The 12424-nt window shown below is 47.4% G+C and overlaps 1 protein-coding gene across 1 annotated transcript; it reads left to right on the top strand.

Annotated features, from left to right (window-relative positions):
* Positions 1 to 2089: 2089 nt before the first annotated feature.
* Positions 2090 to 2928, top strand: AAFC00_004412 (uncharacterized protein; the record flags this gene model as incomplete). The annotated part of the gene is made up of 3 exons (XM_069344051.1): positions 2090 to 2287; positions 2348 to 2791; positions 2848 to 2928. 3 exons carry the CDS (start codon positions 2090 to 2092, stop codon positions 2926 to 2928), a joined length of 723 nt encoding a protein of 240 aa, XP_069204318.1.
* Positions 2929 to 12424: the final 9496 nt, after the last annotated feature.

Here is a 12424-nt window from a genome sequence, read left to right as displayed (position 1 = left end):
TTACCCTTGGCGCAATAGCCTGAAATAAATCGGTCCAACCGCACACAACCTTATGACTGTGAGTGGGCAGTCTGCTCAGTTGTTACAGCACAATGCCACAGCGGAGGAGAACTTTTCTCTAGTAATGATACATATACAGCGCAGAGTGAACTTTGCTTGAAAGCTGTCCAAAGCCAATTGCCAAGGGTGACACGAGGCGATATAACAGGCCGATGCTTCTACGACGCCGAAAGATGAATTAGAGGCGCAGCGATGAGGAAGCAAAAGCGTGTTCAAGGGCGAGGCATTGAAACATCCTGTACCTCATCTAGGAACTCGCAAGTGCCTTACCTTTCTCGTAAGAGCGATTGAGAAATAGAACTCTAGCAATGAGGTACCCATGTTGCCATGTAGATCTCCCCAGATCGGAAATCCTACGCAGCTCGTTGCCTGATTTCTTCGAAGCCCCATTAAGCATATGGGCCATGAAATACTGGGCGCCGAGATGGACCTGCATACGAAGTGAGTCAAACCGTTCGGGCTTGCGGCACGTGTGCAACTAACGATAAGCTACCACCGAGCATCCCACAGCATGGTGCTGTTACCCCATTAAAGATCTTCTGTAATATCTTAAGTGTACATGATTCTCATCAGGTCTTAATAGATCATGGTCATGAACATGTATATTTTGGTTCAGTAGTAGCAGGTTCATTCTGCGCCTGCGCGTAGGTGCCTTACCGTCAAATGTTAGCGCTTGGACCACTCCCGCTATGCCTGGTCGCCTGGCCGCTGCGTTCGAAAAGATATCCGCCCATCATTTCTATCTTTACGATGCTGTGGCTTAGGCGCAGCCAATGGGGATAGATAATCCGTCTCGTACAGGTCAAGGACTAGTCACGCCCTATGGAGATTCCTGCCAGCTCTTCCATACAGCCCTCAGCTCTCTACTAGTTCTATCCGTGGTCCCCAATATCGACATCTTTCGCGACACAATCGCGCCTGTTTCAGCAGATTCTTCCTCTCAGATACTAACACGCTTGGCAGCGCAATCCTTTGTGCCCATACTGCGTAACGCTACCGCACATTCCATTTGTGATCTGGTTGTGGCTGCGCATCGGATATCATGTCGTTTTAATGTGTGCTTTCCAGGCCTCCAGTCGACAACGCATATGCCAAGGTCAAGAATCAAAGTAAAGCTTTGACAAGTGATCGTCTGCCTCGATCAGCTTTGAAAGAAGCGCCTTGAGCACTATCAGTTATGAAGAGTGGATGTTCGATTTGGGAAACTCTTCGACTTGCCTTCGGCAAGCTGCACCGCCATTGCCTCAGATCGCAGTGTTGAAACTACGGTATGGCAAGTGAAGGACGGTCAACTTGATGTAAGTCAGAATCGAGTCAAAGTGTTTAAGGTCATTCCGGATACAACAAAATTATGTCAAGGTCAATTGGGAGAAGACCCTGACTCCACATGGCAAAAGTGTCATGCAGAGACACAGCTAGAGATCGACGATATGGAGAAAACCCAACTGACTTTTCGCCGCCTTTATTAAGCAACTTAGATCTAGCGACATGTGCTTTACGAAAGATACAAGGCAACTTCCGCCAAGAGCAATGAGCAAAACTGTGCAGCTCGCTATCCGCAGTTTTTAGGCAATTGTTGTTATTGACAGCAGCCATCTATCCTACTGTACTCTGTGTCAGGCGACACTAATCTTACAGTAACATTATGGCCCTGACGCCACACTATTAGTACTTGGACCTTACTCGGAATGTGATGAAGCTCAGATTAGATTGAACCGGGCTTTCATACTAGTCCGGTACTAGACCTCAATGGATTTATAGCCGAACAAAAGGGGGTCCAAACTCGCTTAAGCATTGATCTTCGTCGTGTAGGTCGACCATGCCCATACAGCCACTACCGCAAGGCAGGAACCTCATGTCTCACTGCTGTGACAGGCTATATAAAGATCGGTGGCCCTCCCATGTTCATGACCCGACCTCCATAACTTCATTCTGTCATCCTTTGTGGCAGCTCCTCGCACAAAACAGTCAAGAGACACCTCGAAGGACATTTTTCCTCTACTTCTTTGATAACCAAGCCAAATAAAAGATGCTCAGACTCGCCCCCACACTAGGGGCCATTTTCGCCCTCTCCTCAGCAGCAACTGCCCAAAGTACGATTACTACAAGTGTTTTTGGATTAAGCAACGAATACGGCTATGGAGGTTCAGTGATCGGTAGTGATAATGATGCGGTTACGTACGGCATCGAATGCACCGATGGAGTTTCATGCCCTGCGGATTTCACTGTTCGTCATCCGATTCATACTCTCTCGCTTGGTTGAAAGCCGCTAACCCATGGTATACAGGCTGTCCTGACTGGAGGACCATCTACCGCTCAGGTCGTCTACGTGACTAGCACTGAGGGTGTCGCGGCCGAGATTACACAGCAGTGCGAACTCGAGGGAACGACTGCGGCCACTTGCGATGTCACCATAATCGCGGCTGTAGAAGACTACTCTACCGCTATCGAAACCACGACCAGCCTTTCTGGCGCAGAGGCTGCTTCACTCTGGATACCTCTCACAGTCACCGCAGGTTTGGAGAAGTTGGCAGCCATGACTACGGCTTCTGCTACCGCAACTGGTACCTCTGGTGTCTCATCTGGTGCCTCATTTGGTGCCTCCTCCGCCAGCTCTGCTGCCAAAACCGCTGTTACCTCGGCTGCCTCTTCCGCTGCTACCGCCAGCAACGCAGTTGAGAGCGCCACCAATACCGCTGCGACTTCAGCTACACCCTCGAACGATACCTCCGTAAGTACTTGGCCGTTGTGCTCTATGTTCTCGAAGCAATATTGACAATACAACAGGATGCAAACAAGATTGACACGATGGGACTGATATCCATGGCGGCTGTCATCCTAGGATTGTGCTCCTTGTTGACATTGTAGTCGTTTCAATCATGAATACGGCTTGATGATTCTGCCTTATTGGAGGCAGATGAACGCAGTCATCGAGTTCTGATGCGTTACGCTTGCAAGATGTACAAACGAAAACTAGAGATACTCCGCTGGATTCAGCAATGTAAGACTTCCGATATCTGATATTAAAGAGTCGAGAGACATTCCTTCGGACATAGATCAAGAGGCGTCATGCCTATGAAGTCATATGTCACACCGAGGGTCCATGCTGTTGTGCCAACGCAAGATACGACAGCGGAGACGCCAACTTGGACCGTTAAATACTCAATGGAAGGGATTCCTGTGAATATTGAGTCATTGGGTAGAAGGCGCGCCAACTTGTTGCTATTGTGGTCCTGTAGTCCGTGTCTCGAAGGATTCAGCAATCTTAAAGTGTACCTTACCTTAGTCGACGAACCCCTGTGCCACAGGCGCGTGCCTCCAAATATGCCCAGTGCTAGCGTGGGGCGGGACGCGCCAAGACGGAAATGACTTTGCTACTTGTACCGTGTACCTCAGTTTCAGAGATCTCCAACGCAGATTAAATCGGTAGATAGAATGGTATAGTTGTATCGATAGAGTATGGAAACATTCCCATCTACTTCAAGCCGATCCTGTATAAGATATGGAAACAACATAAGGGCTTTGCGCTGTCTAATCAATGACACTCGGGCTGATCTACGCCGGTGCGGAGAAATGGCAATATATCTGTCTTCCGTGCACTCTCGTTATCGATCCCTTGTACATGGATCGACAGCAAAAGCGAGACACAGTATCAAAGGCTGCGTCTCACTCATGTCTTCTGTCTTGAGAGTAGGACAGAGTCTGAAAGCCATAGCTGATACATATACGATAACCAAGCAACTTCATCGTTTTGTTTTTCTTGCCCAGTAAAATGTTTTGGACTGATTGTGCTTATGCACATCCGCGCTGATCAGCATCTGAACAGCGACTCAGCGGAGCAGAGGATCATCTTAAAAAGTGCGGGTGGTCATTGGCGACTTCAGAATGAAGCAAAAGTACTGCGCCAGTTTCAGAATCAAACGTCTTCGCTCCGTCAAATTATTGACGAACTTGAGCAATCGGACCCGCCAGTTCTTGTGTTGAAATATCTTGACAGCTATCTTCAGGTAGACTCCAAATCGAAAAGGCTCACACGATCAGAGATCAAGAGGATAGCGAAAACAATACTCGAAGCACTACACGTACTCCTGAATTTCGGAAAAAGCTCGATTAGATGCAGATATCAAACTGGAGAATGTCCTAGTTGACCATGGGAAAGAGACTAGATTTGCAAACATCCAGCTCGGAGACTGCGGAGGAACTGTAGCAGTTGATCCAAAATGGGCAAAGGGAGGCTACACCGTGGGCGCTCCGATCTGGAGAAGTCCTCAACTTCTACTAGGACTCCTGTGGGGAACTCTTACTGATATTTGGTCATTCGGCACATTAGTAAGCTCTTAACGATTCGGGTTATCCAGAATTGGCTGACCATGAACATAGATTGTCAGCCTCATCTATGGCGATGATTGGCACATGTTTGATCCTTCCAACGATGGTGTGGCGTTTGATGACGACGAATTTGAGTTTACCATTCCTCAAGAAGCATCATCAATTTTTTGGGCCGTTTTCAACAACATACTCAGAATTTGCAGACGAAGATGCGATCAAGCTGATAATTCATGCCATGGACACTGTTCCGGGCGATAATCGCAAGCCATTCCATGGTATCACTGAGCGGGAAATAGCGAAGGAGGACAACCAATTCCTACAAAAAATCATGAAGCTAGATCCTCGAGACAGACCGACTGCGAAGGAGATTCTGCAAGAAGTGTGGTTTGTCGAAGACGCAATCGGAACTGCAATCGTGATGTGAGAATTAATGTGTAATTCAGTCGTAAAAATTGCGAGCCGATATGGCTGAACCGAGAATAAATTGACCATGACTCGACACCTGAATTCCCAAATGCATGTATGACCGCCTCCTTGACTTGGGCGCCTGGCATTCGCGATCTAGCCTCGTGAGAAGACCAGAAGTAACCTTCCGTACCTGAGCCAGTCGATTGCGGGAATTTTCGCTGGTAGACACCCTCATCAATAATCTGGGCATGTTGGCCATTTCATGAGGATCCCTGTAATCAACGCCTCGGGATCGATGCCTTTCCTATCTAGCTGCTTCAGGCAATGACGTGTATGGTTTGAAGTCCCTATATATCCGTCGACGGGCCACCCACGTTCCATAACGCGATGTAGTTTCCGCCACATGTATGTGCAGTGAGTCTTATGATAATCCCAAGTAACGAAGAGCTTTCCAGCTCGCCTCTGTAGACCTCGCCTTTGTCTGCCTCGTGCTTCCCTTCTCTATCGTGATACCATGACCATGGACGCAAAGCAAGAAACTCAGAGACTAATTCCCCATCGTAACATCGGTCAGGTAGCCAGCTGAAAGATATCGGGTCAAAATGACATCCAGCAGCCAGCGCAGCGTCTTTGTTCGTGCCACACGGAGGTTGCATAGCCTGGTCTAGTGATACATAGTGTATGGCATCACTCTTGCAGGCGGTCTTGCCAGAGCATACTAACGGCGCAGGAAGGAAGGCAAGGCAGAATTTGGCGACCAGTAGTGCACCATATATGTATAGGAAGAGCTGATCAGTTGAGAGCTTCATCCGTATGATTCTCGTAGAACTTCGCACGTCGTCAGAATAATTCGCGTGTCCTGTAGTGTCAAATTCAACACTACTATCCTGACAGAATGGCACTTCCAACTCGACGGAGCTCTTATCTGCGAAGGCCTGGTTCGGCATCATGTGATGAAATTGGAGGAAGGTTGTACAGGCAAAGACGATACGGCTCGAATTTTTCCTTGGTAAGTAGAGCTGAGCTTTGGTTCGATACAGTAATAAGGAGGCTGCTGATAGTGTTATGGAACATCTGAGCCATCTTGCTACTGTTCGATTCCATAGTACATGATGGTACTGCACTTAGGCCCACATTTGCAAAAACATATCCCAGAACTGATTAAGAACTCTAGATATCAACGTCCTTCACACTCCTCCAGCTAGCAGACTCTACATCTCAACCAATCTCCATGTCTGCAACGAAGATCTCACAAATTGCTTGAATCAACTTTCACGTGATCTTCATATCCTTGACCGCCCCTCATGTGCCGTTGATACCGATCCGGAAGCGATAACGATTCGATGCTGTGGAAGGGAAAAGGTTACTGTCAGAGCAGGTAGAGAAATCAATTTCTGCCGCTGGGCGCTGGGACTCCGTATGACATGTCACATCCACTACGTCCTCCTCATCAAAAATGACAAGGCAATTATTTAGGTTGGCAGAAGATGTAAAGATGATATGGAGAGGATATGGAAGTTATGTAGAGGTGGAAAATGCGTTGGCCAAGCGTCTAGTTACGAGTCATATGTAATGGATCTGGAAATCTCTCGATGAACTATCTCATCCTGATTGATCTCTTGATCGCACACGCTATAGTAGTCCGGACTGTTTTAAGAGCTCTACTGCACCACCACTGACCCATTTTCTTTTTGTATCGCACTCCGGGTAGATGATCGGCGTCGTGATACCCATCTTGAGCTCTCCTTGGTAGTCATAGTCGTAAAGGATCGATCCACAGCGCTTGGTGTGATTGACGTTGATGAGGTGACTGTCCATTGGCCTGTTGGCAAATAGGACTCTGTGCATTTGTGTCCAGGCATATTTGCACTGGACAGATTGGAATTCTCTGGGGGCGAAAAGCATGTCAGTGTCACCCTGAGCTGCTACGTCCAGAGTGACAGGATCATGACCATCAGCATCGCGGTAGAATGTCCAGTTTCTTAAGTGTTTGCATGCATCAACAAGCTCCCCATCATAACACTCAGGGATTTGCCATGCGAAATTGAGGAAGTCGAAGGTGCAGCCTCGAGCTCGTGCTTCCATCGGATTGCTCCCACAGTTCTTGACATTGATGATACTCGATTCAGGACGTTCCAAGGACTCTATCTTGATACACACTGATGACAACCTAAGCGTGCTGAAAGCCACCACTATGGCAGCGAGCAGCAGAACGATGATCGTTTGTAGACCACGAAGCCACAAATGAGAGAAGCAAAACAGGGTACTGTTTGATTTGGCAACATCATCCGTATCGGTGTTGGTAAGCAAGGAGTATCTTATGCCAGATAGTCGCAGTTTCCCGGAGCTGAACATGGTTCACAGAGTAATCTGTGGTTGACAGATGCGAGCAAATGCTTCAGCAGGAGAAGAAAGGCTTCTAGGAAAAGCGTGAGGCACTTACAGAGAGTCGAACGATTGTGTGGAAAAATCACGCATGCTGTGTCAGCGAGTCACATGTGTTAGGTCTCTATTGATGGGTATTAGTTATCCGCATCTAGCCTGTTCTTGGTACCATGCCGGGTGCTCCAACTGATGCAGTCAGCAGTATGGATCAACTGTGGTTACCGTCCACATTCGTAAACGAATGCATGCGAGCCACGAAACGTGGTAGAAAATGCAATAATTGCCATAATATCGATTTACGATCTGCATTAGTGCCGGCTCGTATGGAATAGACACGGAATATACCGTTTTGATCGCATGTTTCGCTGATAAGGACATATGGATATAAGTGCTTGATCCACAGATTCGAGGGCATATATATTCGTAAGACCATTCGCTGTGAAGTCTTTATCAACGCCTCAGTACTGCGGCCATCTCTACCCCCCACTCCTTGACCCCCTTATTCCGTTGAAGATGATCACGAGGTGTCTGCTCGGCCTCTTCCTGGCTATTGTTGTTACAGAAACTGGTACTATGTCTCTCAGCAAGCTGCATCGAATATGATGCATGCTTTGTGGCTCGGATCCCTCATATGAAATCATCAGAGTTTGCACCCCATTCAAAACGGGACTCGCTGCTTCTCGTCACGCAGCAATAATATGCCGAACGATCTAGGCGGATGTTCGTACCCAATGAAACCGTCCGAACGCAGGTATGATAATTCATATCAGGTAAGGTAGGCAACGTACCGTACAGTGCAGTACCAATGGTCGGCTCCAGAAAGCCTTAGTGGCATCTATAACAGATCCGTCTTTTGGTGGCTCAACAGTCTATTCTTCAATGGCTTCCGTCACACGCTGGCTTTCGATGACCTTTTCGACCTCGACGATGCTCTTACTACTCGCGTCTTGCACCAGACCGCGCAAAATGCATGGAACAGAAGCAACAAGCACGCAAAGCACGCTCTCATCTTGACTGTGCTAAGATTCTTTGCTTGGCCTCTTGCAGCTCCTATTATCCCGCGGCTTGCGTTGATTGGCTTCAATTATTCACAGCCGGTCTTGATTAGTCGTATCATCGTCTTTCTCTAGAAAAGTAATCCTGCAGAGAGCAACAAGAATGTCAGCTACGGTCTGATCGGCGCAACTGCCATCATTTATGTCGGTATCGCGATCACCAACGGGCGCTACAAACACCGCATCTATCGAAGCGTGACTATGTTGCGCGGTGCTTTCGTTTCGTTTCGTTAATATACCACAAAACTCTCCAAATGCCACAGTCAGCGATCCAAGATTCTGCCTCTGCAACATTAATGAGCACAGACGTCGATACAGTCGTTACTGCCTCTCAGCAATTTCACAAAATCTGGGCAAGCACGTTCGAAGTCGTTATCGGTATTTATCTACTTAAACGGGAAGCTAAAGTAGGCTACATCGCGCCCGTGTTCTTCGTAGTCTTAAGAACGGTTATTAATACATACTAGGTTGGACCAGAATTGAGCAGACGTCGACCAGTGTGGAACAAGGCTGTCTAGCAGCGTATTGCCTTAACGTCTTCTATGCTTGATTATATGAAGGGAATAAGAATGATAGGATTAAGCAACACCATGAGAAGGTTGCTGCAGGGAAAACGTAAACGAGAACTGCTACATTTAAAGCATGTATGGTGGATGATTATATAGATGAATGTTTCCTCGAATTTAATGCCGACGTTCTTAACAGCATTTGTTCTTATGACAGTTGCTCTCTCTCACTTGGCTCATGGAGAACAGCAGCTCACATCCGTTCAAGCATACACCATATTATCGATCCTTAGTCTTGTAGCGAGTCCACTCGCTTATGTCCTTTCCAGCATACCGAACTTCATCGGCTGTATTGGCTGCTTTGATCGTATCCAAACCTATTTATCGAGCGCAGGCATCCAGGATCATCGATTGATAAGCAATAAGACTACGGATCGAACATTTTCACATGACATCGAGCTAGCAACCATCCTGCCAAAAGCGCACAATGACGGGTCAGCGACGCTCTGACATCCGACCACGTGTCGTTTGGCTACTCAAAAGACGACAATGTGGTGCAAAATATAATTATTAGATTTGCCAAAGCTTCAATGACGATGATTGTTGGGCCCATTGGTTCTGGAAAGACCACCATGCTTCTTGGTATTCTAGGAGAGCTGAATTGCAACCAAGGTTCTGTGAGACTCGACTCAGCTGATATTGCATACTGCTAACAATCTGCATGGCTGCCAAATCAGACCATCGAGCAGATCATCATCAGTAACTACTCCATGGACGATGAGTGGTATCAGAATGTCGTACGCTCGTGTTGCCTGGATATTAACATCGCTAATCTCACTAATGGAAAGGACGCATTGGTTGGAAGCCGTGGGCTAACACTGAGTGGTGGCCAACGCACACGCCTTTCTCTGGCGCGGGCAGTGTACTCTAGAAAACCGATCGTATTGCTAGACGATGTCTTCAGCGATCTAGACGCTGAGACTGAGGATCTGGTTTTCGAGCAAGTATTTGGACCATTAGGCTTATTTCCAAAACACAATGTGACGGTGGTTTTAGCAACACACGCAAGTACGCAGCCTCCTGTCCAGTCGTTGGTGCATTAGATTGACCTTATCTGCAGTTAGACATCTTCATGCCGCAGACCATATAGTCGCGCTCGACTCGGACGGTAGTGTTTTAGAGCAAGGTTCATTTGCTTCGTTACAGATCGGACGAGCATATACGAACAAGCTCACTACCCAGCCGCATACATCGCAGCGCCGCGGAGGAGACCGCGTGGGACCTGAGTCCTATTCAGTGCCGAGAATATCGCCTGAAGAATCAAGTCAGGGAGTTGAGGTGAGAAATAGTCGCATTGGCGACCTTTCTGTTTACCAATATTATTGTAAGCATGCAGGGCTTGCTTATATCGCGCTATCCTTCGGTCTTCAATTCACCACTGTTACCTTGTACAAAGTTCCTCGTACGTATGACTCCATGTATACAGTTAGACCTAGCACTGATGATGATGCTTATGCAGAACTTTGGGTGCAATAGTGGATAACAGACAGAGGAGGCAAAACCGATATGTACATCGGGGTTATGTTTGCTTTTGCCCTTGGTGCTTATCTCTCGCTCTTCCTAGCGAAAAGGTGTGTAAGTCATTATCGTGACACGTCACTTATATCTAATGCCATACAGTTTGATGTTGGTCCGTATTATGCCACAAACCGGACGAAGTCTTCACTAGAAGCTGATATCCATCGTCTCTGCTGCACCGTTTACGTTCTTCTCGAAGACTGACAGCGGAGTGATTTTGAATCGCTTCAGCTAAGACATCAGTCTCATCGATAACCATGTCCCCATCGCTGTAATGCAACTCTTCTACACCACGTTAGCTATCATATGGGATGGCGCTGTAGTACGCTATGGTTCATATTACGTAATAGCTTTCCTTCCAGTCTTAGCTGCGATCGTATAAGCAATCCAGGTGTTCTACTTACGTACTAGTCGGCAGCTGCGACTACTTGATCTAGAGTTGAAGTCGCTATTATTCACGCAGCTCTTTAAGACTAGAGAGGGAGTGCAGACCATAAGAGCATATAGATGGCAGAAGCTTTATTTAGCCCATTTCATAAACGTCCTTAACGCATCTCAGCGCTTATACTATCTACTATACATGATACAGCAATGGCTTGGTCTTTGTCTGCCTCTGTTAGTCGCTGCTCTGGCTATCATCCTAGTCACGTTTGCGACTTAACTCCATTCGTATTTATCTTCTGCGGCGATTGGAGTTGCACTAATCAACGTTATCAGCCTGAGCACAAGTCTTATAAGCTTGGTATCTAATTGGACGGATCTAGAGACTTCAATTAGGTCTATCGCACGTCTGCGGCAACTAGAACTTGACGTCAAATCCGAGGAGACTTCCGAAGTCGTGGAACAGCCCGAAGCTACATGGCCAGACGTAGGATATATACGCTATCACAATGTCTCCGCTAGATACAGCGATGACACCCCAGACGTCCTACATGGTATCGAGCTATTGATCCGTCCTAGGTAAAAAGTCGGTATCTGTGGGAGGACGGGCTCAGGGAAATCGACTCTAATATCTCTACTGTTTCGAATGATTCCACTTGCAGCTGGCAGTATCACTGTGGACGACTTGGATATTTCCAACGTCGCTTGCGATCGCATTTGCACTGGCATGATTGTGATATCCCAGTCGCCAGTGCTCCTGTCCGGTAGTGTAGCTTTCAATGCCGCTCCCTACTCGGACCAGGACATCGCGCCACGGCAAACATCAGCTGTTGCAACAGACAGAGTTGACTATTAGATGATAGTCCACGCCCTCGAGCGCGTAGGTCTCTGGTCCGCCATCAAACTTCGCGGAGGTCTGGATACCCCAATCGCAGACCTCGGGCTATCTCAAAGTCAGCAACAGCTCTTCTGTCTAGCACGCGCAATCATCCGAAAGAACACCTCACGGATACTCGTTCTAGACGAATCCACATCGAACGTGGACATCCAAACCGACGAGCTGATGAGGAATATCATCGACCAGGAATTTGCGGCACATACAGTCCTCACTGTGGCGCATAGACTGACTAGTCTGGCCAAGTGTAATAGGGTCATTGTGCTAGATGAAGGGCGTATCGTCGAGGAAGGCGATCCGGAGGTGTTGAAAGGGAAAGAAAACGGGTGGTTTCGGAAGCTCTGGGAGGCTCAGAACCAGATCTGACGTGGAGATGTGTACGATATTCAGCGAGGCATGCTCTGATGGCCGCGCATCTCGGACATGACTTCTTGGCATGTGATCTACCTCTGGAGCTGTCTGGAACAATGTTGACTCAATATCATTCAATCACGACCTTAGACACGAACCATATGATTTGACAAACAATCTGACTCGACGCCGCATCGTCTATAGTGATTCACATGAACCATTCTAAAAATAGCACATGTACCTTCTAGAAGCTAGTTTCTGTCTGGCAAGAGATAGAAGAGTTATGAATTGTACACATCCAGCATCATTGAGGTGACTAACGGCTAGAGGTGGTGTACGTCCAGAAATCGAAACAAACCAGAAGAACAATCAATTGAAGTCGTGTAATAGTGGAACGCATTAGTTTATGTAAGCTTCCACGAGAAATAATGTTTGTCACGAGTCCAATGAATGACGTGAGATGGAACATGGGAAGA

The sequence above is a fragment of the Neodothiora populina genome (genome assembly GCF_041146345.1).
Source record: "Neodothiora populina strain CPC 39397 chromosome Unknown canker_contig_23, whole genome shotgun sequence".
Taxonomy (NCBI): domain Eukaryota; kingdom Fungi; phylum Ascomycota; class Dothideomycetes; order Dothideales; family Dothioraceae; genus Neodothiora; species Neodothiora populina.
Note: the sequence above shows the minus strand (reverse complement) of the source record. Positions and strands in the feature narration are given on the sequence as shown.